This window comes from Bufo bufo, chromosome 6 (genome assembly GCF_905171765.1).
Source record: "Bufo bufo chromosome 6, aBufBuf1.1, whole genome shotgun sequence".
In the NCBI taxonomy this organism is placed as follows: Eukaryota; Metazoa; Chordata; class Amphibia; order Anura; family Bufonidae; genus Bufo; species Bufo bufo.
In genome coordinates, this window is record NC_053394.1 from 364,396,690 (window position 1) to 364,424,349 (window position 27,660).

Genomic DNA, 27,660 nt, shown 5'->3' on the forward strand with positions numbered 1-27,660 from the left:
ATAATGGAAGCGCTCACTAGTATTCGCTTTATACGCATAATCGGTATATCGGCAAGGTTAGATGCCGATACTGATGATGTACAAAATTCAGAATATCGGTCGATAATATCGGTACTTCTGATAAACGGTCGATCCATATTTAATACCCATTTTTCTGCTGACAGAAACTCTTAAAGGCATGCACATGACTATGTGCTGGCCAGGCCCGTGCTGCGGGCCGCAAATTGCACTGGCACCGACTGTGGGGCCGCCGCATGCGGATCATGGACCCATTCACTTGAATGGGGTCCGCAATCCGCATCCCACGGTCCGTACTGCAAAAAAGTAGTGCATGCACTACTTTTTTGCGGTGCGGAGGCACAGACAGAAACCCCACAGAAGCACTCTGCAGTGCTTCTGTGGGGTTCCGTGCCCCCATTTCGCACGGACCTTCCGAATTTTGGACCCATTCAAGTGAATGGGTACACATCTGTGATGCAGTGCCAGAAAGGCCGGCACACGGTCGTGTACATGAGCCCTAACTCCCAGCACTGCTGCCGACCAGCTGTTTAAAGAGACTGGGGCGCTCTAGTCAGTGCAGCGGCCTCTTCCTAGACCAGGGGTAGGCAACCTCCGGCACTCCAGCTGTTGTGAAACTACAACTCCCAGCATGCATACTTCCTCTGCTCTTCTCAGAACTCTCACAGAAATAAAGGGAGCACGCTGGGAATTGTAGTTTCACAACAGCTGGAGTGCCGAAGGTTGCTGATCCCTGCCCTAGACCTATAACTAGGGATGAGCGAATCGACTTCGGATTAAACATCCGAAGTCGATTTGCATAAAACTTTGTTTGAATACTGTATGGAGCGAGCTCTCCGTACAGTATTAGAATGTATTGGCTCCTATGAGCCGAAGTTATTACTTCGCAAAGTCTTACAAGACTTCGGGTAATAAATTCAAAAAATAATTTCTACTGTCAAAAACAGTTTTGCGAACTCTGGTTCGGTTCCAAGTGGTACCTTGAAACCGAACCCGAGTAAAAATCAATGTATGAAGTTATTACCCGAAGTCTCACGAGACTTCACAAAGTAATAACTTCGGCTCATCTGAGCCAATACATTCTAACACTGTACGGAGCGCTGTTATATGTTTTTTTTTTTGTTCTGAAACTCACTCTAAGGCCTCATGCACACGGCCGTTGCGTGCATTGGGGACCACTATTTGTGGTCCCCAATGCACGGGCACTATCCGTGCGGCTGCCACGACGGATCCAGACCCATTCACTCAGAATTGAGAAAGCTCGTTGGAAGAACGAGTGAAACGTTTTCAAGAAATCTACAGTACGTCCAGTTGCCTTGATTTATTCTTTACAGATATCTTTGTAGCGGGGGTTGAGAAGGGTGAACAACCAGTAATCGGTGTTGGCAAAAATGTGTATAACGCGAGGGTCACAGGAAAGGCAGCATAACATAAAGTCAACCATGCGTGCCAGAGTCCCAACAGACAAGACTTTGCTGTCCTCATCAGGAGGATGACTCTTAATCTCCTCATCCTCTTCGGCCCATCCACGCTGAACAGATGGAATAAACCTGCTGTGGGTACTACCCTCTGTAGCGGAGGCAACCATCTCCTGTGCCTCCTCATCATCATCCAATTCACGCTGAGAATACGAACGGAGGGTGGTCTGGCTATCACCCTGTGTACTGTCTTCTCCCATTTCCACCTCTTCCACATGCAAAGCGTCCTCCTTGATTATGAGCAGCGAGCGTTTCAGTAGACACAGAAGTGGGATGGTTACGCTGATAATAGCGGCATCGCTGCTCACCATCTGTGTTGATTCCTCAAAGTTGTGTAAAACCTCACAGAAGTCAGACATCCATGCCCACTCGTCGCTTGTGAAGAGAGGAAGATGACTGGAAAGGCGACGACCATGTTGCAGCTGGTATACCACTACTGCCCTCTGCTGCTCACAAAGCCTGGCCAACATACTGCAGTGTTGCCAGATCGGCGGCAGCTGTAGATGACTTTTGGAAATGGGCACACACCCGGCTCACCTTTACCAGTAGCTCAGGCAAATTGGGGTAGGTTTCGAGAAACCGCTGAACCACTAAGTAGAACACGTGGGCTAGGCATGGTATGTTGTGAGCTTGCCGAGCTCTAAAGCCGCCACCAAGTTACAGCCATTATCAGACACAACCATGCCTGGTTCTAGGTTGAGTGGCGAGAGCCACAGCTCAGTCTGGTCCATTATACCCTGCCACAGCTCTGCGGCGGTGTGCTGTTTGTCACCTAAACATATTAGTTTAAACACGGCCTGTTAACGCTTCCCCACTGCAGTGCTACACTGCTTCCAGCTACTGACTGGTGCTGGTTCAGAGGTGGAAGTGGAGGAGGAGGTGGTGGAGGAGAAGGGGGGGTTGCAGCCACTAACGTAGGTGGTGGCGGAAATTCTGATAGAAGTAGGGACCGCAATCCGTGGCGTCAGTAGCACCTGTGTCATCCCAGGGTACGACTCGCTCCCGGTCTCCACAATGTTCACCCAGTGTGCCGTCAGGGAAAGGTAGCATCCCTGGCTACAAGCGCTTGTCCATGTGTCAATTGTTAAGTGGACCTTCCCAATAACTGCGTTGGTCAGGGCATAGGTGATGTTACTTGACACATGCTGGTGTAAGGAGGGGGCGGCACACCGGGAAAAATAGTGGCGGCTGGGGACTGAGTAATGAGGGACCATTTCCAGGGCCAGCAATTTGGAAAGGTGCACATTTAGTGCTATGGCCTGTGGGTGGGTGGCTGGGTATTTGCGCTTTCGTTCAAAGGCTTGGGATATGGAAATCTGTACGCTGCGCTGGGACACAGAAGTGGATGTGCTAGCTGATGGTGCTTGCGAAGGTTCAGGTGCAGGGCGGGAGGTATCCGTGTCTGCGTCTTGGACAGGGGATTGGCCAGCACGTAACACAGGGGAAGAGGAGGCAGTGGTGTGACCCGCAGACACTGATTGTGGACCCAAGCGTTCGGCCCACCTATTAGGGTGCTTTGAAGCCATGTGGCGGATCATGCTGGTGGTGGTGAGGTTGCTAGTGTTCCCGCTCCTGCTCATTTTGGTACGGCACAGGTTGCAAATGACAATTATTTCATTGTCTGCACTTTCCTAAAAAAAAAGCGCCAAACTGCGGAACAACTAACCTTGGCAAGGGAGATTGCTGCAAAGGGGTGCTCCGGGGAACAGTTGCAGGCCTGTTTGGTGTGGCCCGCCTTCTCCCTTTTGCCACCCCACTCCCTCTTCCAGCCTGTTGCAGTGCTACGGATCCCTCCCCCTCTGTACTGCTGTCCTCGCTCGGCTTGCCACCTTCCCAGGTTGGGTCAGTGATTTCATCGTTCACCACCTCCTGTTCCACTACCTCACTCTGGTCAGCCTCCTGACTTGTTGACCTAACAACCTCACTTATTGACAACTGTGTCCCATCCTCATCATTATCCTCTTGAGACACTAATTGCCGTTGACTTATTGGCAACTGTGTGTCATCATTATCATCCACCTCGTGAAACACTAATTGCCGTTCCCCACGTTATACAGGAGATGTAGCGCAGATAATGTCGCTGTCTGCAGCGACCAAACAATTGCAAGCTATTTAGGGCAAGTTGCGCTAAAAATATATATTGCTGCCAGATACAACAATAGTCCTTAAAAGGACTTTTGGGTCTCTAATCGCACGCAATTTAGCGCAGGTTGCACTAAAAATATAAATTACTGCCAGACACAATAGTCCTTAAAAGGACTTTTGGGTCTCTAACATCAACCCTGCCTAACCAAAAAATAAAATTAAATTCCCTACACTATGTGTCCCTTCTACAGCACAGCTCTCCCTGACTAAGACTGAGCCGAACCACGTATCATCGGGTGCTTTATAGCACCCGATCATGCGTTCCGGCCAGCCAATCACTGTAATGCCAGTAACCAACATGGCTACGGCATTACAGTGAGTGGCAGTACTTACCTGCACGTTTATTGGCTGCGTAGCGGCCAACAAACATGCGGGGAGGAGACTCGAGCATGGCGCTCGAGCACACACGGTATTCGGCCGAACACCGCGATGTGCCGAGCATCGCGATGCTCGAGCCGAACTGGTGTTCGGCCGAGCATGCTCGATCATCACTAGTGTCTGGCAGTGACTTTATTCTCTTTAGCTACAGAAAACACATTCATACTCAGCCAAACCCAGCAGATGTCCTGGGGAGTCAAGAATTGCTGTTGACTGAACAAAGTGTATGTGCACCTTAAATAATGTGTCACATAAAAAACTTAAGTCTTGTCTTTTGATATGATTATGCTTTATTTGCATAATACTTTTAATTTTAGCTCTTGTTGCTTATATGGCGTCAACATATTCCACAGTGCTGTACTTAGATTGCCGTTATCTCACATATCACAAACTAAACACCCTATATCATAGAACTGCATAAACGCTAAGGCCAACTTCATGGGAATCTATCACTATGGTTTTGGAGTGTGGGAGGAAACCCATACCAACACAAGGGGAACATACACTCGCCATGCAGTTAATGCTCTTAGTTGATTATGAAGTCAAGAACCCAGTGCTGCAAGGTTACAGTGCTAACCACTGAGCCAATGTGTTGTCTTCTATAACAGTTTATTTCAACACCTAACAATGGCTTACGTCAGAGACATGCATTATCCGATCGAATAACATTGACTGGTCTGGTATAAACAATCATATTCATAAAGTTGCATGCCATAGAGGACAATCAAGTTTAACTTTTCATAAACATCCATCCACCTCTGAAAAACAGGTCCTACCGGCATCTGGTCATCACTCCATCCCAAAATAATTATAGAGGTTGCAACATAACTAACTACATATCCCTCAATAAATTTGGAGTCAAAAGAATGTGCTCCACCCAGTGTATTAATCTGAATCCTAAAGTTGTCGCATCATAGGGCTTCTTCCAAATTAGCAGACAAAGCCAGGTAATAGCTAAATAATCTCATTCCACTGGTCTTTTTATTTTGAACTACTCAGCTCTTTGATCATTGCTTGCCTGTTGTAATTTATTTCCTGTTGGTACATAGGAATATAGTCCACCTCCACGTGACTCCAGCCTTAAAGGGGTATTCCCATCTTAAACAATGGGGGCATATCACTAGGAAATGTCCCCATTGTCTGATAGGTGCGGGTCCCACCTCTGGGACCTGCACCTATATTGAGGATGGAGCGGAGAAAGTGGTGGCTTGGGGACCATGGGTTTCCCCGGGTCCGGCCACCACCAAGTGCTCTCCCCATAGAAGTGAAAGGGAGTGCACAGCGCTTGTGCGGCCACCACTCCCATTCATTTCTATGGGGCCGACGGAAATAGGCGAGCCAGTGCTTCATAGAAATGAATGGAGGGCAGCCGCGCATGCGCAGTGCGCCCTCCGGGACTTTGCCGGCTGTGTTTATGAGATAGGCGCAATATGCCCTCATTGCGAATTTTTCAAAAGTTTTGGTGCATTTGGGATTTTTTCTTAATTAAAGGTGAAATATATTGACTCAAATTTATGACTATCATGAAGTACAATGTGTCACGAGAAAAAAATGTCAGAATAACTTGGATAAATAGAAGTGTTCCAAAACTATTACCACATAAAGTGACATGTCAGATATGCAAAAAATGGCAGGAGGGCGAAAACTGGCCCGGGGTAGAAGGGGTTAAGAATACTCTTCCTCATGTTATTATTGCTGAAAGTTGCCTACGAACACTAGCTTAATGTCAGCCAAATCCTCCAATACTGACAGCACTGACCTATTATCTTATACAGGTAAAACTCGAAAAATTTGAATATCGTGCAAAAGTCCATTTATTTTAATAATGCAAATTAAAAGGAATTGTAGTAATGCAGCTTAAAATTCTAATTTTGTGAAAAGGTTCAATATTCTAGGCTCAAAGTGTCACACTCTAGTCAGCTAATTAATCCATTCTCCCTGAGCAAAGGGGACCTGAGATTGTGACTTTAGGGTTTACTTAAGCTTTAAGCCATAATCATCCAAATTATAACAAATAAAGGCTTGAAATATCTCGCTTTGCATGTAACGAGTCTATCTCATGTGTTAGTTTCACCTTTTAAGTTGCATTACTGAAATAATACTTTCACACTAGCGTTCGGGGCACCGCTTGTAAGTTCCGTTTGAAGGGGCTCACAAGCGGCCCCGAACGGATCCGTCCAGCCCTAATGCATTCTGAATGGATGCGGATCCGCTCAGAATGCATCAGTCTGGCACCGTTTGTCCGCCGCTCAGCAGGCGGACCCCTGAACGCAGCTTGCAGCGTTCAGGTGTCCGCCTGGCCGTGCGGAGGCAAACGGATCCGTCCAGACTTACAATGGAAGTCAATGGGGACGGATCCGTTTGAAGTTGACACCATATGGCTCAATTTTCAAACGGATCCGTCTCCCATTGACTTTCAATGTAAAGTCAAAACGGATCCGTTTGCATTATCATGAACAAAAAAAAAAAAAATTTTTATTTTTTTTTGTTCATGGTAATGCAAACGGATCCGTTCTGAACGGATCTAAGCGTTTGCATTATAGGTGCGGATCCGTCTGGGCACATACCAGACGGATCCGACCTAAACGCAGGTGTGAAAGTAGCCTAAATGAACTTTGCCCGATATTCTAATTTTTAGAGTTTCACCTGTATGTATCTACTCTCCCTTAATAGCAGATATCAGGGGAATGAATGGTTGCACATGTTGGATTTAGGATGTTCACATGCAAGATCCTTTAGGCCTCTTTCACACCGGCGTCGCAGGTGAGGGCCGGATGCGTTCAGGGTGCATTGCGGGGAACCCGCGTGAGTAGGCACTGAATTGCAGGCAGTTTTGTCTGCGATTGCGTTCCGATGTTCAGTTTTTTCCACGCGAGTGCAATGCGTTTTGCACGTGCATGAGAAAAAATTTCATGTGGAACCCAGACCCAAACTTCTTCACTGAAGTTCGGGTTTGGTGTTTTGTAGATTTTATTATTTTCCATTATAACATGGTTATAATGGAAAATAATAGCATTCTTTAATACAGAATGCTAAGTATAATGTCAATTATGTGTTAAAAAATAAAAACATAACTCACCTCATCCACTTGATTGTGTAGCTGTTATCGTCTTCTTTCTTCTTCCTGCAGGACCTGCGCTGACGTCATCGTGCTCACCATGTGGTGAGCGCGATTACGTTATCAAAGGTCCTTTTGCAGGTCCTGAAAGAAGACAATGCTGGCTGCACGATCAAGTGGATAAGGTGAGTTAATTTATTTATATTTTTTAAGCTCTCAAGGCACATTTTACTAAGCATTCTGTATTAAGAATGCTATTATATTCCCTTATAACAATGTTATAAGTGACTTTAATGGGGTCCGGGGTTGCTCATCCCTTTCATCTCCCAGCAACCATAGAAACATACACTGCTCAAAAAAATAAAGGGAACACTTAAACAACACAATGTAACTCCAAGTCAATCACAATTCTGTGAAATCAAACTGTCCACTTAGGAAGCAACACTGAGTGACAATCAATTTCACATGCTGTTGTGAAAATGGGATAGACAACAGGTGGCAATTAGCAAGACACCCCCAATAAAGAAGTGGTTCTGCAGATGGTGATCATAGACCACTTCTCAGTTCCTATGCTTCCTGGCTGATGTTTTGGTCCCTTTTGAATGCTGGCAGTGCTTTCACTCTAGTGGTAGCATGAGACGGAGTCTACAACCCACACAAGTGGCTCAGGTAGTGCAGCTTATCCAGGATGGTTTCCTCCTAATGCAAGACAATGCTAGACCTCATGTGGCTGGAGTGTGTCAGCAGTTCCTGCAAGACGAAGGCATTGATGCTATGGACTGGCCCGCCCGTTCCCCAGACCTGAATCAAATTGAGCACATCTGGGACATCCTGTCTCGCTCTATCCACCAACGTCACGTTGCACCACAGACTGTCCAGGAGTTGGCAGATGCTTTAGTCCAGGTCTGGGAGGAGATCCCTCAGGAGACCGTCCGCCACCTCATCAGGAGCATGCACAGGCGTTGTAGGGAGGTCATACAGGCACGTGGAGGCCACACACGCTACTGAGCCTCATTTTGACTTGTTTTAAGGACATTACATCAAAGTTGGATCAGTCTGTAGTGTGTTTTTCCACTTTAATTTTGAGTGTGACTCCAAATCCAGACCTCCATGGGTTAAAAAAAATTTGATTTCCATTTTTTTATTTTTGTGTGATTTTGTTGTCAGCACATTCAACTATGTAAAGAACAAAGTATTTCAGAAGAATATTCAATTAATTCAGATCTAGGATATTATTTTTGTGTTCCCTTTATTTTTTTGAGCAGTGTATATATATATATATATATATATATAAATACAAGCAACATATCAGTCCTGGTTAGAGACCCCTGAGGAAGCTGGTGATTCCAGCGATAGGCGTGGGGCGTTTTACTTGTGCACCATGCCTGCCCGAATCTGCATTTGATGAGTACTTAGCAATATTTATTTGCTGTCATGTTTATCATATACTACGCATTTTGCATTTCTTTGGCAGCACATATTTGTCCATATATAAGGACTCTGTGTGCATAGGACATATTTTTTGTCTTGCACAAGATCTTTATTGTATACAATCTTTTTGACCTCTGTGTTGTCTAATAAAAATATATGATTTTATTTTTAATATGGTGATGTGCAGCCTCTTTGTGCGGTTTTTCTTTCATTCATTGTTGATCCATCATTTGTCTTGATTACCTTCTACTATATAATAATTACTAACTAGTAACAAACCCCTTTTTCTATGGTAAATCTTTTCTTCTAGACCGTAGATGACCAATTGCCATGTTTACATGGATGGTAATAAAAGGATCACTAAAAAGCTCTTCATCTATGTCTCTGCATAATATTCATGCCATCCCTAATCCATCATCTCTGCATTCAGTTAATCTTCCTTGGTAATGCAATCCACTTATTCCATTAAAAGTGTTGTCTCATCACTTTCTGAAATACTGTAAGGTCACAGAGATCAGCTGTCATAGCCAGGGGAAAGTGCACCAGCTGCAAAGGAAATGTAGTATTACATATAGGCCACTCAAATGAACACCTTCTGAGGCTGGTGATCTAGATTGGTAAGATTAATGAGCATTTTATTTTCCTTATAAATACTGTATACACATGCTCAGCCGTTTTTGGAACTCCCATAGACAGGAATAGAGAGAGCAGTACATATGCAGCCGCCAATCCATTCACAGCAGTCAGGACTGGAGAAAGGAGCTGGTCTCAGAGCTGGATACGTCCAATGTCAAAAATGGGAATAACATTTAAAAAATTCCATCCACATGTCCAAACTATTTGGAAAAAAAATTCAACAAAAAAAAAAAAATTCAACTTACAGTGTTGTAAAATTTGTATTTTTTAGTTTTTCTTCCAATTTTGTTTTCAAATGCTACCAACTAATAACAGAAGACATTTTATATTTTATTTGCAGTACATTTGAATATTTTTACAGGTTTCTCTTCACTCAATTCTTAATTTAAAACACAAACCATCTCTCCAGTCCTAAAAATAGAAGAAGTTCAGGTTTTGAATTTAAATCTTGGTTACACAGATTTCTGACCATTCAGACAGATCTTACAAATGGGATTGGTCTGAGTTGTCCAATGAATATGATAAAACCAATTATCGTCTTCCTCATTTCTTATGATCATCCTGGAATAAAACCTTTCTGTTCCTTATATTGGAGTTTTCTTTCAGACCATGATGCTTCAATTATTGTCAGACAGGCATGCTCAACCTGCAGCCCTCCAGCTGTTGCAAAACTACAACTCCCAGCATGCCCAAACAGCCTACAGCAAGGCATTATGGGAGTTGTAGTTTTACAACAGCTGGAGGGCCACAGGTTGAGCGTGCCTGTTGTAAGACAGAGGTATTGGAGAAAAACTTCAAGCTTGGGGCACTGCTGTAGGTGGACTGAAGAAACATGGAGTTGGGCTTCAAGAGGTCTGAAGAACTGGATTCTTCATTTATGAGATGTTACGTATTTCCACCCTTATATCGAAGTCTTCATCACGTTTCAATATGCCTGATAAAGTCTTCTCTAAAGGTTGAAACATGAACCAGCTTATAAACAAATCTAGTTCTTTGAAGCTCTTGTAGCCCAACTCTCAGATTTCTTTGGTCCACATCCAACAGCATATTTTGGATATCGGAATACACTTTTAGGTCAATGCTTCAGGACCTTACAGGTGTGGCCATCTTGAGAGTAAAAGGCATATACACGTTAGATAGAAGTTGGTTGATCAAATAGTCGTCTGACAGACATGGCCATATACATTTTAATCCATATTGCCAATAACCGTTGATCAAATTGGTCAGACGTGTTCGATGAAATCAGGTAATGGACAGAAGAGCTTTCTGCGAATGTAATTTCAAAGAAAGATCTTTTACTCATGACCATTTTTTCATTGAACCAAGGATCTTTCGTCTATCAGATGAAAATATTAAACATGGCCGACTTCTATTCAGATTATAATTGTCTCTCATTGGTCGGCTAAAATGATCGTTCGTTATTAAATTTCAACCGACTGTCTGTAACCTGTGTGATACCATTAGTCCCGATGATACTTTGGATAGCGCTCTTCTATGATAGTCTATTTTTCTTTATCTTGATTTACTGTAAGCAAGCTACAATCGTTGTGATTGTCAGGCATATTTATAAGCACGTCAGATGAGAATAATTTCAATCAGATCAATGCCCTATATACATGCACCAATTTAGGCTGACTAGGCAGAAATTGGTCCGATATCTGTGTGTGGAAAGGAACCCTCTAGTTGAGAACATGATAATCTAGAAATTACTGCGACAGCTTAACTACAGTGGACATTTACAGTGTCAAAAGACAGAAAAATAACATACAAAACCTGCAAGTACTTGTAAATATTCCTTTTCTTACTATCTGCAAACTACTTAACTTCTCAGACCAGCTGATTGAGCTCTAGAGCTTTTCTTCTTCCTGAAATCAGGGACAGGAAGTCATAGCAATCCTGTAAGCAATGGAGAACGATCTTACACCACCCAATGACAGAACCTCCATGCAGACCCTTATCCCCCGCCTTCCCTTCTCCTCACGTCTACTAATCTTGCATATGTTACTCCCATAGTGACATTTCAGTGCCTTCTATGCTTACTTTAATTACATATGCAAGGTGTAGTCACTCCTACACTGAGCTAAAAATGATCATGACAGGCCGCATCCATTATAAGGGTTGGCCATCAAACCCAACTTTTAGGGTTTTTCATTCATGTCAACGGTGGGGGGAGGGGTTGCGTCTGGCAGGCAAAGCCTGTGGCAAAAACGGGTATAAAATATAGTAAGACATGGAGGGGGTCATTCATGATCAGAAATACGCCTATATTAGGCCTATTTCTGGCACAGATTGTGGAGTAAAGGTTATTTGCACCACAATATACAACTTCTAACCGCTCACGCCAAAATCAAAAAAAGTGGGGGGGAAGGGGACAGGCCCATCTCATTCATCATTTTTTACACCTGTTTTAGGCGTAGAAAATGGTCTAAATGTAAGCCAGCAAGAAAGTGGTCTTATTTAGACTGGCGCAGGATACACGAAGTTATGTCGAGACCGGTGCCTTCACCGCCAGTGCAGGGGCTTATCCAGACTGGCGTCTAAAACACTGGTCTTCATAAATGACCTCTGGAATGTTTATATATAAAATATATCATTTATATAGTGCACCCTGAGGGACAGCAATATAAGGGATTTGGGCAACGATCCAAGGATTGTACTATGATTTGTTAAAAACTATACATCTTTCCTGATAAGTATTAAAAGGGCATCTGTCAGCAGATTTGTACCTATGACACTGGCTGACCTGTTACATGTGCACTTGGCAGCTGAAGGCATCTGTGTTGGTCCCATGTTCATATGTGTCCACATTACTGAGAAAAATGAAAATTGGTATATATGCAAATGAGCCTCTAGGAGCAACGGGGGCGTTGCCGTTACCTCTAGAGGCTCTGACTTCTTTGCAGCTGCTGCACCCTCTCCACTTTGACAGGGCCGGGCATGATGAGGTTTTCACTGCTTGGTCCTGTCACAGTGCAGAGGGTGCAGCAGTTGCAGAGAGACCAGAGTCTCTAGGAGTAACGACAACGCCCCCGTTGCTCTAAACACATTTGCATATATACATTTTTCTCAGCAATGCAGGCACATATGAACATGGGACCATCTCTGATGCCAAGTGCATATGAAACCGATCAGCCAGTGTCATAGGTACAAATCTGCTAACTGGACATTGTAGAGCAGCATATGATTCAAACTTTTTGTTATTTAAACTACTTCTATCTAAACCAGAATAATAATACAAAAGTACTGGATATGAATGCTGTTTTTAACCTTTACGGCTATAACTTATGGGATTGGCTCACCATCTAATGTGTATGGGGGCCTCACAACTCTCTCTCTCAATGGTAGAGGTAAGGGGATATGTGTGTGTGTGTGTGTGTGTGTGTGTGTGTGTGTGTGTGTGTGTGTGTGTGTGTGTGTGTGAAAAGGGCGTTATAAAGGGAGAAATAGCTGTTGGTCCAAACACTCAACAGTTAACCAAGATGGCCCAGGGTAAAGGGCTTTACACATGCCAACAATTGAACTTGCCAGGCAGCAGGGGGCAGTCATGTACACAGTTCTTTTAGTATATTCTAACCTGAAGCGTCCCCATCACCATGGGAACGCCTCTGTGTTAGAATATACTGTCGGATTTGAGTTTCACGATGTAACTCAAATCCGACGGTATATTCTAACATAGAGGCGTTCCCATGGTGATGGGGACGCTTCAAGTTAAAATATACCATCGGATTGGAGAAAACTCCGATCCGATGGTATATTAACTCCTGACCTTACATTGAAAGTCAATGGGGGACGGATCCGTTTGAAATTGCACCATATTGTGTCAACGTCAAACGGATCCGTCCCCATTGACTTGCATTGTAATTCAGGACGGATCCGTTTGGCTCCGCACGGCCCGGTGGACACCAAAACGACTTTTTTTTCATGTCCGTGGATCCTCCAAAAATCAAGGAAGACCCATGGACGAAAAAACGGTCACGGATCACCAAAAAACGGGACCCGTTTTTGCGGACCACAAAAAAATACGTTCGTGTGCAGGAGGCCTTACATGGTGGTCATTCATGTAATATAGAGATGAGCCAGGTAAGCCCTGAGGGGGTCCAAAACTGAGGATTCGTTCTAAAGACATCCATATGACCAAACAGGGCATATGAAAAGGGGTTGTGTTAGTGAGTCAATGCTTTTAATACTCTGAAAACCCCATTCACATGTGGCGCAAAAATATTGGGGGCATGCTTGCATAGGGTGAAATCCACAGCTGACAATGTGTGCATGGCCTATTCCAGCCTTACAACTTACACATTTGGGTTAATTCTTATTCTGCTTTACGAATCGTGTGGTAGAACAAAACAGGTTAAGAAATGAACGTTCAGGGGTACTGGTTACCCTTACAGAGATCAAGCTGGGGTATGGAGTGTAATACAATAAAAAGTATGAAAACTAGCTCTCCTCTAGAAGCTAAAACGGTTTTCTGCCACTACAGATGGCACTACAGAGAGACTTTGCTTATTTGCAAAAAAAAAATAAAAAAATAAAAAAATCCTGAAAGTAAACTGCCCTGCAAAAATGACTATTCATGGGATTATTGAGTTTGGAAACTTAAAGGGGTTCTCTGGGCTTTTAATATTGATGACCTATCCTCAGTATAGGTAATCAATATCAGATCGGCGAGGGTCCGACACCCGGCACCCCCGCCCATCAGCTGTTTGAAGAGGAGGCGTGCGCGCCGTGCCAGCGCTGCCTCCTCTTCACTGTTTACCTTCTCGCCGTCGCCTCTGCAGCAGTGAGCAGGTGTAATTACACCTAACCGTCCCATTCATTTCAATGGGACGGATCGGGTGTAATTACACCTGCTCACCGCTGCAGAGGTGACGGCGAGAAGGTAAACAGTGAAGAGGAGGCAGCGCTGGCACGGCGCGCACGCCTCCTCTTCAAACAGCTGATGGGCGGGGGTGCCGGGTGTCGGACCCTCGCCGATCTGATATGGATTACCTATACTGAGGATAGGTCATCAATATTAAAAGCCCGGAGAACCCCTTTAAGACGTAACAAAATATGAAAAAGTCTTATATAATCTAAAGATACAGTAAACAATATTAGTAAGATAAAAAGATCTTAAAAGCGAACCTGAAGGACTCGAAATCCTCCGGCAAAATATGCCCATGTAACCACAAAGTCTAAAAACCAGTGCTCTGCTACACAGTGATCTGCTAATATATCATTTACCTTTCCACTACAGTGCTGTCTCACACCTGTAGAAATGTCCCTGGAATGACGGTGAACCTTCACACAGCAGACGTTTTCTAAGACTATGACAACACCACAGTTAAACAGCAGGTGCAAACGTATTACATGACATTCAGTCGTGACAGAGGTAAACTAGTTAAAAGAAGGTCATAAAGACGCATAGCAAAATGTAACAGATAAAAAAATAAATTAATAAAAGTGAATAAATAAAGAGGTTGCTCCTTGCAAGGACGGTTTGTATGTGGATCCACCGATCTGTGCAAGCCTACATTTCCAAACCATGATTCACAGCATCTTGTGGTTCTTGATCTGAGTCACTGGAAGGATCTTCGTCATCATCAGTTTGCTCTCCTACGTGGTACAACATAGGTGCATGGGTCTTGTGGGTGATGGTGACTGTACATGGCCCTTGGGCCCATGGCTCGCCATCCACTTGCATTGGCATTCTTGAACTCTTCAATATCAGCTGCCGAATGAAAGAGTAGCATCATATAAAAATTCTCTACAAAAACAGGTCTATTTAGAGCAGGGGTGCACAACCTTTTCTGGTTGGGGGCCACATTGTCAGACTGAAGGAATCCCATGGGCCGAAAATAAAAGTTAAAGGGGTATTACCAACTGATATACTGTATTTATTGCATATTGTACATACTGTATACACCATAAATGTCTGCTTACACATCCAGGACTCCCATCTAATGGGAGAATACATGAAAAATGCATGTGAGCAGCCACAAGACATAGACATACATGTCTGTCACTAGATGGTTGAGGGCCACACAGAATGATATCGAGGGCCGCATGTGGCCCCCGGGCCGCAGGTTGTGCACCCCTGATTTAGAGGCTCAGTGGCCAGAGTGAAAACTACAAGACTTCGGGATTTATTTTGATAGAGATGCTGAGATGGAGAATAAAAAAAAAAAAAAAAAGTAAAAAATTATAATGACAAATGCAAACAAGTTCTTACCCTTACAGTGTGAGCTTGGCCAAGACGGACCGGATTTGCCAACTTAACCTGAATCTGAGCACAGTGAAAAGATCCATAAACTCCTACTACCTCCAACAGCCCATCATCATGCCTTTGGGAAAGGAAAGAGAAGAAGTCAAGTGGAAAAAAAGGAGGAGATAAAAAAAGATGCATATTAAAAAAAAAAAAAAAAAAATTATGTTTAACACGTATGATGAGCTTGTAATGCCAATAACATAGGTCTCTGTACTGTAACCCAATAAAATCAAACATGTTGGAAGACTTGTTTATATACGGTCAATAACGCCTTAAAGAGTTTGTCTGAGATAATAAGGCTACTTTTAAATCTGTATTTTTAATTTGGGTTTTGAGATCTGGCAGATGATTTCAAAACCTAAATTAAAAAGGACCAAGCAATTTTCTTAAAATTGTAACAAAGAGCCATAACTTTTACACTTTTCCCTCAACGCATCTGCATGACAGTGTACGGAGGGGAACCCCACAGCTCTGTACACCGAGTAGTGGCTATTCTTGGGTACTGCAGATCAGCTCCAGTTTATGTGAATGGGTGTTGGGAGTCATACCCTCTCCAATCTCATGTTGATGTCCTTTGCTATGGATGGTCCATCAGTATGCTGGTCCAGGAGAAACCTTTTAACTTTATTTTCCGGGTACGTTTTACTGCTTTTGCACAATAAAAACAGTTTGATGGATTTTTTTAAGAGAGGATTTCTTAAAAAATTTTATTCTTAGAGTCTGCCTTGGTGTAATCTGCACTTTTATCAAATGTTGCATCTTAAATTTGGCACATCTTTAAACACAACATTTTAGCCTAGAGGTGTTAATCCAGTTTTCGTACACTACTCCCTACAGACATAAAACTGCAGTTTTTTGTGACCTTTTAAAAGGTTGTAATAGTTAAATCTGAAGTGCGCCTAATTAACATAGCTAACCACACCCACTTGCCAAAAGCTGCCAGACCAGCGTAAAAACCCACGGGTCAAAAATTACAACTTCCAATACATAGAGTAACAATGCATTTTTAACACAGCCACAAACTTTTTTTTTTTTTTAAGCCTTTCTGACACTTTTGAAAATTTACTGGTTGGAGAACCCCTTTAAATGGTGTACACAGGCACATTTACTCCATGATCTTGTACAGTTTGCAGCTTTTAATAATCATCTCTGTAACTGGAAAGCCTTTTCATAGAAAAATACACAGTGAAGCACCCAAAAAAAGTCATTGATCTATCCACAGAAACAATCAAAAATGAACAAGGACATGGAGACTGATAAAAAGATGACACAGCACAGGCAACGTGTGCAGATAACTTTATACACTACAGACGTCAAAATAATAGGTCACAGTAGATTTTATACCTAAAGCGTACCTGAGTTTTCAAAAAAAAAAAAAAAAATTGTCATAATGGCTGTACTTCTTTACACAATCAGAAATGTGAAGGAGAAGATCTTTTCTGAACTTTCCTAATGTTTCTTTCAGCCATATTATTCCCTGTTCCAGCTGCACAGCTACATGCATTTCACTCAGAAGCAGGAAGTGTGCCCCTTCTGTGAAATCTGCCAGCACTGTACTGCTGTGACATCCTTTCACTTATGTTTGTTTTTAGCTCCAGAGCTCACACAACAGATAAGGAGGGGGCAATGACAGACACACAGGAGGCTCCTATAATCTTTAAAAACTGAGTTGCAGCAGTTCTTTTACCGGGCTCAGGATCTCAGCGAGTTGTCTTGTGTGCCTCTGTTGCTAAGGACTGATCTTGCTTGACAACAGACAGTGGACTGCAACTTAGGTGGAACCGAGACCCCTAGTGGCCATGACTTTACAGCTTTTTTTTCAAGTGGATGTCAGCAAATTTGCTAGTTACACCATTCTCTATTAAATGATATGAAATTGAAAGAACAGGGACTATGAACACCTTTGGGGGCAATTTTTTGTCACTGCATTCTACTCATATTTGGTTAAAAATCTTTTTTTTATTTGGATTTCATTCTACAGCTTTCACTTTCAGTGCATCTGCAGACTGTTGCTTCTGCTTCTCAGTGAATCCATCAAAGAGCTGCTCTGATGGCTCTTTAGCTCTCATCTCTGAACTCCTGACAGCTCATAAACACTTGGTAGAGCTAAATTCTTACCAGTTTTATGAAAATAAAGGCTACAGATCTGAAGCAAAAAAAAATTGTCTGCAAACGCACCGAATGAAAATGCCCCCAATGGTGTAAAAAAAAAAAAAAAGTGCCTCGTAGGTAAGAGTATTAAAGGGGACCTGTCACCTCCAAAAACCACCCCAAGCCGCCAGCAGTACCTGCATGTAGCCAGCAGCGTGTTTCTGATGATGCCTTTCTTCCTGAAGGCAGAAGCAGCAAAAGTACTGAAAACATTGTTTTATCCCTTGCCGGCGCGCTTCTCCACACATGCTTGAAGTCACGGAGGCAGCGGCCTCCTTGCTTCAAGTGACAGCAACCATGCCCCTTCGCTGTGACCGACAGCCGGCTGTTCGGCAAAGGCAGCCGAACTCTCGTGCATAAGCGCTGTCAGTCACAGCAAAGGGGCAGGGACGGGGCCGCGGTTACCGTGACTTGAAGCAAGGAGGCCGCTGCCTCCGTGACTTCAAGCATGTGTGGAGAAGCGCGCCGGGCAAGGGATAAAACAACGTTTTCAGTACTTTTGCTGCTTCTACCTTCAGGAAGAAAGGCATTATCAGAAACACGCTGCAGGCTACACGCAGGTACTGATGGCGGCTTGGGGTGGTTTTGGGAGGTGACAGGTTCCCTTTAAAGAGGACCTTTCACCGATTATTACACTATGAACTAAGTATACAGACCTGTAGAGCGGCGCCCGGGGATCTCACTGCACTTACTATTATCCCCGGGCGCTGCTCCGTTCTCCTGCTATGCCCTCCGGTATCTCCGCTCACTAAGTTATAGTAGGTGGAGATTGCAGTCACTAAGTTATGGTAGGCGGAGTCAGCTCTTGTTCTGCTGTAGCGCTGGCCAATCGCAGCGCAGAGCTCACAGCCTGGGAGGTTATTTTCTCCCAGGCTGTGAGCTCTGCAATGCGATTGGCCAGCACTACAGAAGAACAAGGGCAGACTCCGCCTACCATAACTTAGTGACTGGAGATACCGGAGGGCATAGCAGGAGAACGGAGCGGCGCCCGGGGATAATAGTAAGTGCAGTGAGATCCCCGGGCGCCGCTCTACATATCTGTATACTTAGTTCATAGTGTAATAAATCGGTGAAAGGTCCTCTTTAAGTACATTGGAGACTCATGATTAATCATATAGATGTAACAAGTACAATACAGACACATACCTAGATAACGGGTATGGCTCATCCCCCATTCCTTCCCACAGACGGCAGCCACCACCCCAGTAACCAATGTTCAAAACCACAATTCCTTCAAGATTCGGCAAAGATATCTTCTCCCCATCCAATTCAAGCTGCAGTTACCAAGTTCATAATTAAAGGCAAATAATTTTAGGACTACTAAAGGGGTTTTCTGAGATTAACTGATGACCTAAGGGCTCATGCACATGAACGTATTTGCTTTCCACGTCCGTTCAGTTTTTTTTTGTGGACCGTATGCGTAACCATTCATTTCAATGGGTCCGCAAAAAGAAAAAAGGAAGTTACTCTGTGTGCATTCTGTATTCCGTATTTCCGTTCCGCAAAAGAATAGAACATGTCCTCTTTGTGTCCGCATTACAAACAAGGGTAGGACTGTTCTATTAGGAGACAGCTGTTCCGTTTCGCAAAATAAGGAATGCACAATGATGTCATCCGTATTTTTTGTGGATAATAAAGAAATAGAAGAAAGATTGGAACCTCTGTATCAGCGCTGTCAGCAGGGATGCAGTACCAGATACTGTCATGGCCATAAATGTTGGCACCCCTAAAATTTATCAAGAAAATGAAGTATTTCTCACAGAAAAGTATTGCAGTAACATGTTTTGCTATACGCATGTTTATTCCCTGTGTGTGTACTGGAACAAAACCAAAAAAAGAGGAGGAAAAAAGCAAAGTGGACATAATGTCACACCAAACTCCAAAAACAGGCTGGACAAAATTATTGGCACCCTTTCAAAACTGTGGATAAATAAGATTGTTTCAAGCATGTGATGCTCCTTTAACCGCCTCCGGACCGCCTAACGCAGATTCGCGTTCCGGAGGTGGCAGCGCTGCGCACAGTCACGCATATACGCGTCATCTCGCGAGACGCAAGATTTTCTGTGAACGCGCGCACACAGGAACGGAAGGTAAGAGAGTTGATCTCCAGCCTGCCAGCGCCGATCGTTCGCTGGCAGGCTGGAGATGTGTTTTTTTTAACCCCTAACAGGTATATTAGACGCTGTTTTGATAACAGCGTCTAATATACCTGCTACCTGGTCCTCTGGTGGTCCCCTTTGTTTGGATCAAACACCAGAGGACACAGGTAGCTTAGTAATATGTTGCACCAAGCACCACTACACTACACCCCCCCCCTGTCACTTATTAACCCCTTATTCACCCTTGATCACCCCATATAGACTCCCTGATCACCCCCCTGTCATTGATTACCCCCCTGTCATTGATCAACCCCCTGTAAAGCTCCATTCAGATGTCCGCATGATTTTTACGGATCCACTGATAGATGGATCGGATCCGCAAAACGCATACGGACGTCTGAATGGAGCCTTACAGGGGCGTGATCAATGACTGTGGTGATCACCCCATATAGACTCCCTGATCACCCCCCTCGTCATTGATCACCCCCCTGTCAGGCTGCATTCAGATGTCCGCATGTTTTTACGGATCCACTGATAGATGGATCGGATCCACAAAACGCATCCGGACGTCTGAATGGAGCCTTACAGGGGCATGATCAATGACTGTGGTGATCACCCCATATAGACTCCCTGATCACCCCCCTGTCATTGATTACACCCCTGTCATTGATCAACCCCCTGTAAAGCTCCATTCAGACGTCCGTATGATTTTTACGGATCCACGGATACATGGATCGGATCCGCAAAACACATACGGACATCTGAATGGAGCCTTATAGGGGGGTGATCACCCCATATAGACTCTCTGATCACCCCCCTGTCATTGATCACCCCCCCTGTCATTGATCACCCCTCTGTAAGGCTCCATTCAGACATTTTTTTGGCCCAAGTTAGTGGAATTTTTTTTTTTTTTTCTTACAAAGTCTCATATTCCACTAACTTGTGTCAAAAAATAAAATCTCACATGAACTCACCATACCCCTCACGGAATCCAAATGCGTAAAATTTTTTAGACATTTATATTCCAGACTTCTTCTCACGCTTTAGGGCCCCTAGAATGCCAGGGCAGTATAAATACCCCACATGTGACCCCATTTCGGAAGGAAGACACCCCCAGGTATTCCGTGAGGGGCATATTGAGTCCATGAAAGATTGAAATTTTTGTCCCAAGTTAGCGGAAAGGGAGACTTTGTGAGAAAAAAATTAAAAATATCAAGTTCCGCTAACTTGTGCCAAAAAAAAAAAATTTCGATGAACTCGCCATGCCCCTCATTGAATACCTTGGGGTGTCTTCTTTCCAAAATGGGGTCACATGTAGGGTATTTATACTGCCCTGGCATTCTAGGGGCCCCAAAGCGTGAGAAGAAGTCTGGTATCCAAATGTCTAAAAATGCCCTCCTAAAAGGAATTTGGGCACCTTTGCGCATCTAGGCTGCATAGTGAGTTCATGGAAGCTTTTATTTTTTGTCACAAGTTAGTGGAATATGAGACTTTGTAAGAAAAAAAGAAAAAAAAAAGAAAAAATAAAAAAATAATCTTTTTCCGCTAACTTGTGACAAAAAATAAAAAAAGTTCTATGAACTCACTATGCCCATCAGCGAATACCTTAGGGTGTCTACTTTCCGAAATGGAGTCATTTGTGGGGTGTTTGTACTGTCTGGCCATTGTAGAACCTCAGGAAACATGACAGGTGCTCAGAAAGTCAGAGCTGCTTCAAAAAGCGGAAATTCACATTTTTGTACCATAGTTTGTAAACGCTATAACTTTTACCCAAACCATTTTTTTTTTTACCCAAACATTTTTTTTTTTAGCAAAGACATGTAGAACAATAAATTTAGAGCAAAATTTATATATGGATCTCGTTTTTTTTGCAAAATTTTACAACTGAAAGTGAAAAATTTCATTTTTTTGCAAAAAAAAAAACGTTAAATTTCGATTGATAACAAAAAAAGTAAAAATGTCAGCAGCAATGAAATACCACCAAATGAAAGCTCTATTAGTGAGAAGAAAAGGAGGTAAAATTCATTTGGGTGGTAAGTTGCATGACCGAGCAATAAATGGTGAAAGTAGTGTAGGTCAGAAGTGTAAAAAGTGGCCTGGTCATTAAGGGTGTTTAAGCACTGGGGGCTGAGGTGGTAAACTCACCTGGGGCAAGTAACAGGTGTGGGCAATATAAAAATCACACATGAAAGCAGATAAAAAGGAGAGAAGTTCACTTAGTCTTTGCATTGTAAGCATGGACAACAGAAAGGAGAAGAGAACTGTCCGAGGACTTGAGAACCAAAATTGTGGAAAAATATCAACAATCTCAAGGTTACAAGTCCATCTCCAGAGATCTAGATTTTCCTTTGTCCACAGTGCGCAACATTATCAAGAAGTTTGTAACCCATGGTACCGCAGCTAATCTCCCTGGGTGTGGACAGAAGAGAAAAATTTATGAAAGGTGTCAACGCAAGATAGTCCGGATAAATAAGCAGCCCCAAACAAGTTCCAAACATATTCAAGATGTCCTGCAGGCTCAGGGAGCATCATTGTCAGCGCAAACTATCCATCGACATTTAAATGAATTGAAACGCTATGGCAGGAGACCCAAGAGGACCCCACTGCTGACACAGACATAAAAAAGCAAGACTACATTGTGCAAAAATGAACTTAAGGCAAAATCCTTCTGGGAAAACATCTTGTGGACAGAGGAGACCAAGATAGAGCTTTTTGGTAAAGCACATTATTCTACTGTTTACCGAAAACTGAATGAGGCCTACAAAGAAAAGAACACAGTACCTACAGTGAAATATGGTGGAGGTTCGTTGATGCTTTGGGGTTGTTTTGCTGCCTCTGGCACTGGGTGCCTTGAATGTGTGCAAGGCATCGTGAAATCTGAGGATTACCAACGGATTTTGGGTCGCACTGTAGAGCCCAGTGTCAGAAAGCTGGGTTTGCATCCAAGATCTTGGGTCTTCCAGCAGGACAATGTATGGCAACAAAGCGCTGGAGAGTTCTGAAGTGGCCAAGAAATGAGTCCAGATCTAAATCCCATTGAACACCTGTGGAGAGATCTTAAAATTGCTGTTGGGAAAAGGCGCCCTTCCAATAAGAGATAGTATAGTTGAGGCACACTGATTTTTAGTGTTGCAATTTCAAAAGGGTTTATTCATTCAATTCATACAGTAGTTTCATCCATTTGCCCAATGTTTGTATTAATGAGTATGAACAGCATTCTTAGACCGGACGTTTCGGTCACATTACACCTTCATCTGCGGTCACATTTTATCTATAATAAAGTAATTAACATGAGCTGGATTAGAACCACTGAGACAATCAGGGTAAATACAGATATACAGACCTATGACAGTAAAGAAGTCCAAAATGGTGCTAAATGTCAAGTATACATTGAAATGAGAAGTCCACAAAGTCCATAATGGGGAATTCTATAGGTGCTCAGTCCATATTTCATTTCAATCATATAGTACACGTCTACATGAATCCTAAATAATCATGATAATATGCTCGATACTGGTTCATATTATCATGATTATTTAGGATTCATGTAGACGTGTACTATATGATGGATATGAAATACGGACTGAGCACCTATAGAATTCCCCATTATGGACTTTGTGGACTTCTCATTTCAATGTATACTTGACATTTAGCACCATTTTGGACTTCTTCACTGTCATAGGTCTGTATATCTGTATTTACCCTGATTGTCTGTGGTTCTAATCCAGCTCATGTTAATTACTTTATTATAGATAAAATGTGACCGCAGATGAAGGTGTAATGTGACCGAAACGTCCGGTCTAAGAATACTGTTCATACTCATTAATACAAACATTGGGCAAATGGATGAAACTACTGTATGAATTGAATGAATAAACCCTTTTGAAATTGCAACACTAAAAATCTGTGTGCCTCAACTTTACTATATGTATACTGGCTGTCCCTTGATTGGCACCAGAACTTGCCGAATAGAGTGCGGTTCTCCATCTTCTTAAAAAAAAAACTTCCAATAAGAGAGACCTGGAGCAGTTTGCTAAGGAAGAGTGGTCCAAAATTCCGGGTGAGAGTTGTCAGAAGTTTATTGATGGTTATAGGAAGCGACTGATTTCAGTTATTTTTTCTAAAGGATGTGCAACCAAATATTAAGTTAAGGGTGCCAATAATTTTGTCCAGACCATTTTTGGAGTTTGGTGTGACATTATGTCCAACTTGCTTTTTTTCCTCCTTTTTTGGTTTTGTTCCAATACACACAAAGGGAATAAACATGTGTATAGCAAAACATGTGTTACTGCAATACTTTTCTGTGAGAAATACTTAATTTTCTTGAAAAATGTCAGGGGTGCCAACATTTACGGCCATGACTGTAAGTATTGGTAAAAGCAGAGAGTAATTCATTTATGGTCAACGCCCTTGAAACGCGTTGACCGTAAATAAAATACTATCTGCTTTTACCAATACTTACCTACTACTGCATCCCTGCTGACAGCGCTGATACAGAGGTTCCAATCTTTCTTCACTGATCGCTTCATCCCGACGGCCGCATCCCCGGCACGGGTAAGAACCAAGGCAGCAGTGCAGGCACTCCGTATGCTGGTCGGATAATACCAGCGAAGCGAGATATAGCTGTTGTGACTCCTCACAACAGCAAAGGGTAAGCGCAACTATTTTGGATGTCACTATCTTAATACAAAACAGCACCACACATGAGGCACTGCCGCCTGTCTTTTTAACTCTTTTGTGGATAATACATACGGTCGTGTGCATGAGCCCCAACCTCTGGATAGGTCATCAGTATCTGATCGGTGGGGATCAGACAACCGGGACCTCCGCCAATCAGCCCTTTGAGAAGCCACTGGTCTTGTTCATCGGTCACATGGCTTAGGGTTACCTTAGCCCCACAAGTGAACGGAGCCGAGAGCGATACCAAGCACAGCTGCTGTAAAATGCGCTACTGCGAGCACCAACAACTTATCCAACAGCTCATCGGCAGGAGTCCCAGATGTTGGACCCCCATTGATCAGATACTGATAACCTATCCCCTGGATAGGTAATCAGTTAAAAAAAATCTCGGAAAACCCCTATCAGTTATTTTTTACAAATTCAAATATATAATATACACGTACAATATAAAGTAACCTTAGATATCAACAGAAAAATAATTTTAAAAGTTAGAAAACACCAGTAAATTTACATGAGAAACTTTAAAGGATATGGACACCTTTGTAAAAAAAAATATTTTTTTACACTACTTAATTTATTTGGTGGAGAAAATCATTTCTCCAATTGGTTCTTTTTATCTTTTTTCATTTTTGTTCTACAGCCTGCTGTGCTTTCTATGCACAGCAGGCTGCTTAGCGAGTTTACAGAGAATCCGTCATCTGACAGATTTACTACAACTCCTCCTGTGCACACGACAGCGCGCGCTGTCTCCGTCTCCCTCCCCCCTAGTCAGGAACGCTGTATCAGATCCGACACACATGAAGCCCCGCCCCTCACGGAAATCTCTCTCACCAGGAGCAGCTCCTGGACTAAACAGTACATTGTGGTTACAGGACCTATGGTGATTTCACAGTCATGTGACCAGCCATATGTGTGGGAGGAGTTAGGGGAGCACGGCAGCGTCAGGTGGGCACTGAGCACGGCAGCGTCAGGTGGGCACTGAGCACGGCAGCGTCAGGTGGGCACTGAGCACGGCAGCGTCAGGTGGGCACTGAGCACGGCAGCGTCAGGTGGGCACTGAGCACGGCAGCGTCAGGTGGGCACTGAGCACGGCAGCGTCAGGTGGGCACTGAGCACGGCAGCGTCAGGTGGGCACTGAGCACGGCAGCGTCAGGTGGGCACTGAGCACGGCAGCGTCAGGTGGGCACTGAGCACGGCAGCGTCAGGTGGGCACTGTGCACGGCAGCGTCAGGTGGGCACTGTGCACGGCAGCGTCAGGTGGGCACTGTGCACGGCAGCGTCAGGTGGGCACTGTGCACGGCAGCGTCAGGTGGGCACTGTGCACGGCAGCGTCAGGTGGGCACTGTGCACGGCAGCGTCAGGTGGGCACTGAGCACGGCAGCGTCAGGTGGGCACTGAGCACGGCAGCGTCAGGTGGGCACTGAGCACGGCAGCGTCAGGTGGGCACTGAGCACGGCAGCGTCAGGTGGGCACTGAGCACGGCAGCGTCAGGTGGGCACTGAGCACGGCAGCGTCAGGTGGGCACTGAGCACGGCAGCGTCAGGTGGGCACTGAGCACGGCAGCGTCAGGTGGGCACTGAGCACGGCAGCGTCAGGTGGGCACTGAGCACGGCAGCGTCAGGTGGGCACTGAGCACGGCAGCGTCAGGTGGGCACTGAGCACGGCAGCGTCAGGTGGGCACTGAGCACGGCAGCGTCAGGTGGGCACTGAGCACGGCAGCGTCAGGTGGGCACTGAGCACGGCAGCGTCAGGTGGGCACTGAGCACGGCAGCGTCAGGTGGGCACTGTGCACGGCAGCGTCAGGTGGGCACTGTGCACGGCAGCGTCAGGTGGGCACTGTGCACGGCAGCGTCAGGTGGGCACTGTGCACGGCAGCGTCAGGTGGGCACTGTGCACGGCAGCGTCAGGTGGGCACTGAGCACGGCAGCGTCAGGTGGGCACTGAGCACGGCAGCGTCAGGTGGGCACTGAGCACGGCAGCGTCAGGTGGGCACTGAGCACGGCAGCGTCAGGTGGGCACTGAGCACGGCAGCGTCAGGTGGGCACTGAGCACGGCAGCGTCAGGTGGGCACTGAGCACGGCAGCGTCAGGTGGGCACTGAGCACGGCAGCGTCAGGTGGGCACTGAGCACGGCAGCGTCAGGTGGGCACTGAGCACGGCAGCGTCAGGTGGGCACTGAGCACGGCAGCGTCAGGTGGGCACTGTGCACGGCAGCGTCAGGTGGGCACTGTGCACGGCAGCGTCAGGTGGGCACTGTGCACGGCAGCGTCAGGTGGGCACTGTGCACGGCAGCGTCAGGTGGGCACTGTGCACGGCAGCAGTGGTCTTATGTTTAGTGTATGATGTTGGATAAATGTAAAATTGTCTACATTTATTTCTGCAGGGGTGACTAGCAATGGTTTCCCTGCAGAAATATCAGCCTCATAACGTTATGTAGGCGTATGCATTATATATGTGAATTACCGCAAAATTCGTACTCCTCCTTAGCTAAAAATACTCCTCAAAATTGTTAAAAGGAGTATTTTTATTCTTCTGGAAAAAATGTAGTGCGACCTCTACTGTCAGCTGTAACATACAGCTGACAGTCTGCTTCAAACTGAAGACATAACCCCTGCAACAAGCCCTCCCTTCCGGGTGGCTGGCGACGCAACAGTAAAAGGTTTGCAGAGCGGCAGCGGGGCAGAGTGTTAGCTGCAACATACAGCTGACACTCTGCTTGAACTGGCCGACATCGGTGCTGGCACCCTCGTCGGCAGTTTAACCCCTTCCATGTCGAGGTTCTTAGGGACCGCTGCATGGAGGGGATAATCATCGGGCCGCTGTTCTGCTGTGGCAGTGGCCCGATGTTTGAAGGGTAAACTGAGGGAGGGAGCTCCCTCCCCCATCGGGCCGCTGCGCTGCTGTGGCAGCGTCCCGATTGTTACCATGGCAACCAGGCGCCTTCACAGGCATCCGGATTGCCATGGTATAGCTGAGCCTGATCAGGCCTACTGTGAATGAGAATATACTATTGTAGAGGCATCAGACCCACTGGATCTTCAAGAACCAAGTGGGTCTGACTAAAAAAAAAAAAAAAAAAAGAAGTGTAAAAAAACAAAACAAAAAAGTGGAAATGAAAAAGGGAAAACAAAAAAAACATATCTAACTTCTTCCTATATCCCGGTTAAAAAACAAACAAACACTAAACATGTTTGGTATCGCCGCGTCTGTAAGGACCTTATCTATAAAAGGATTATGCTATGAACATCATAAAAAAATAAAAATAAGAAAAACTATGATGGAATTGCAATTTTGCCCACCGCACTTCCCACAAAATGTATAAAAAGTGATCCAAAAAGTC

General features: G+C 44.5%; 1 protein-coding gene across 1 annotated transcript in view; it reads right to left on the reverse strand.

The window, feature by feature from the left end:
• Positions 1-14,119: 14,119 nt before the first annotated feature.
• DGKE (diacylglycerol kinase epsilon) overlaps positions 14,120-27,660 on the reverse strand; it is a 36,638-nt gene continuing 23,097 nt past the window's right edge. The window contains exons 9-11 of the mRNA XM_040437475.1: positions 18,689-18,816; positions 15,356-15,467; positions 14,120-14,854 (exon numbers count right to left, since the gene is read on the reverse strand). Of these exons, the coding sequence (XP_040293409.1) occupies positions 14,654-14,854; positions 15,356-15,467; positions 18,689-18,816 (441 nt within the window). The 3' untranslated portion in view covers positions 14,120-14,653. The remainder of the gene's footprint in view (positions 14,855-15,355; positions 15,468-18,688; positions 18,817-27,660) is intronic.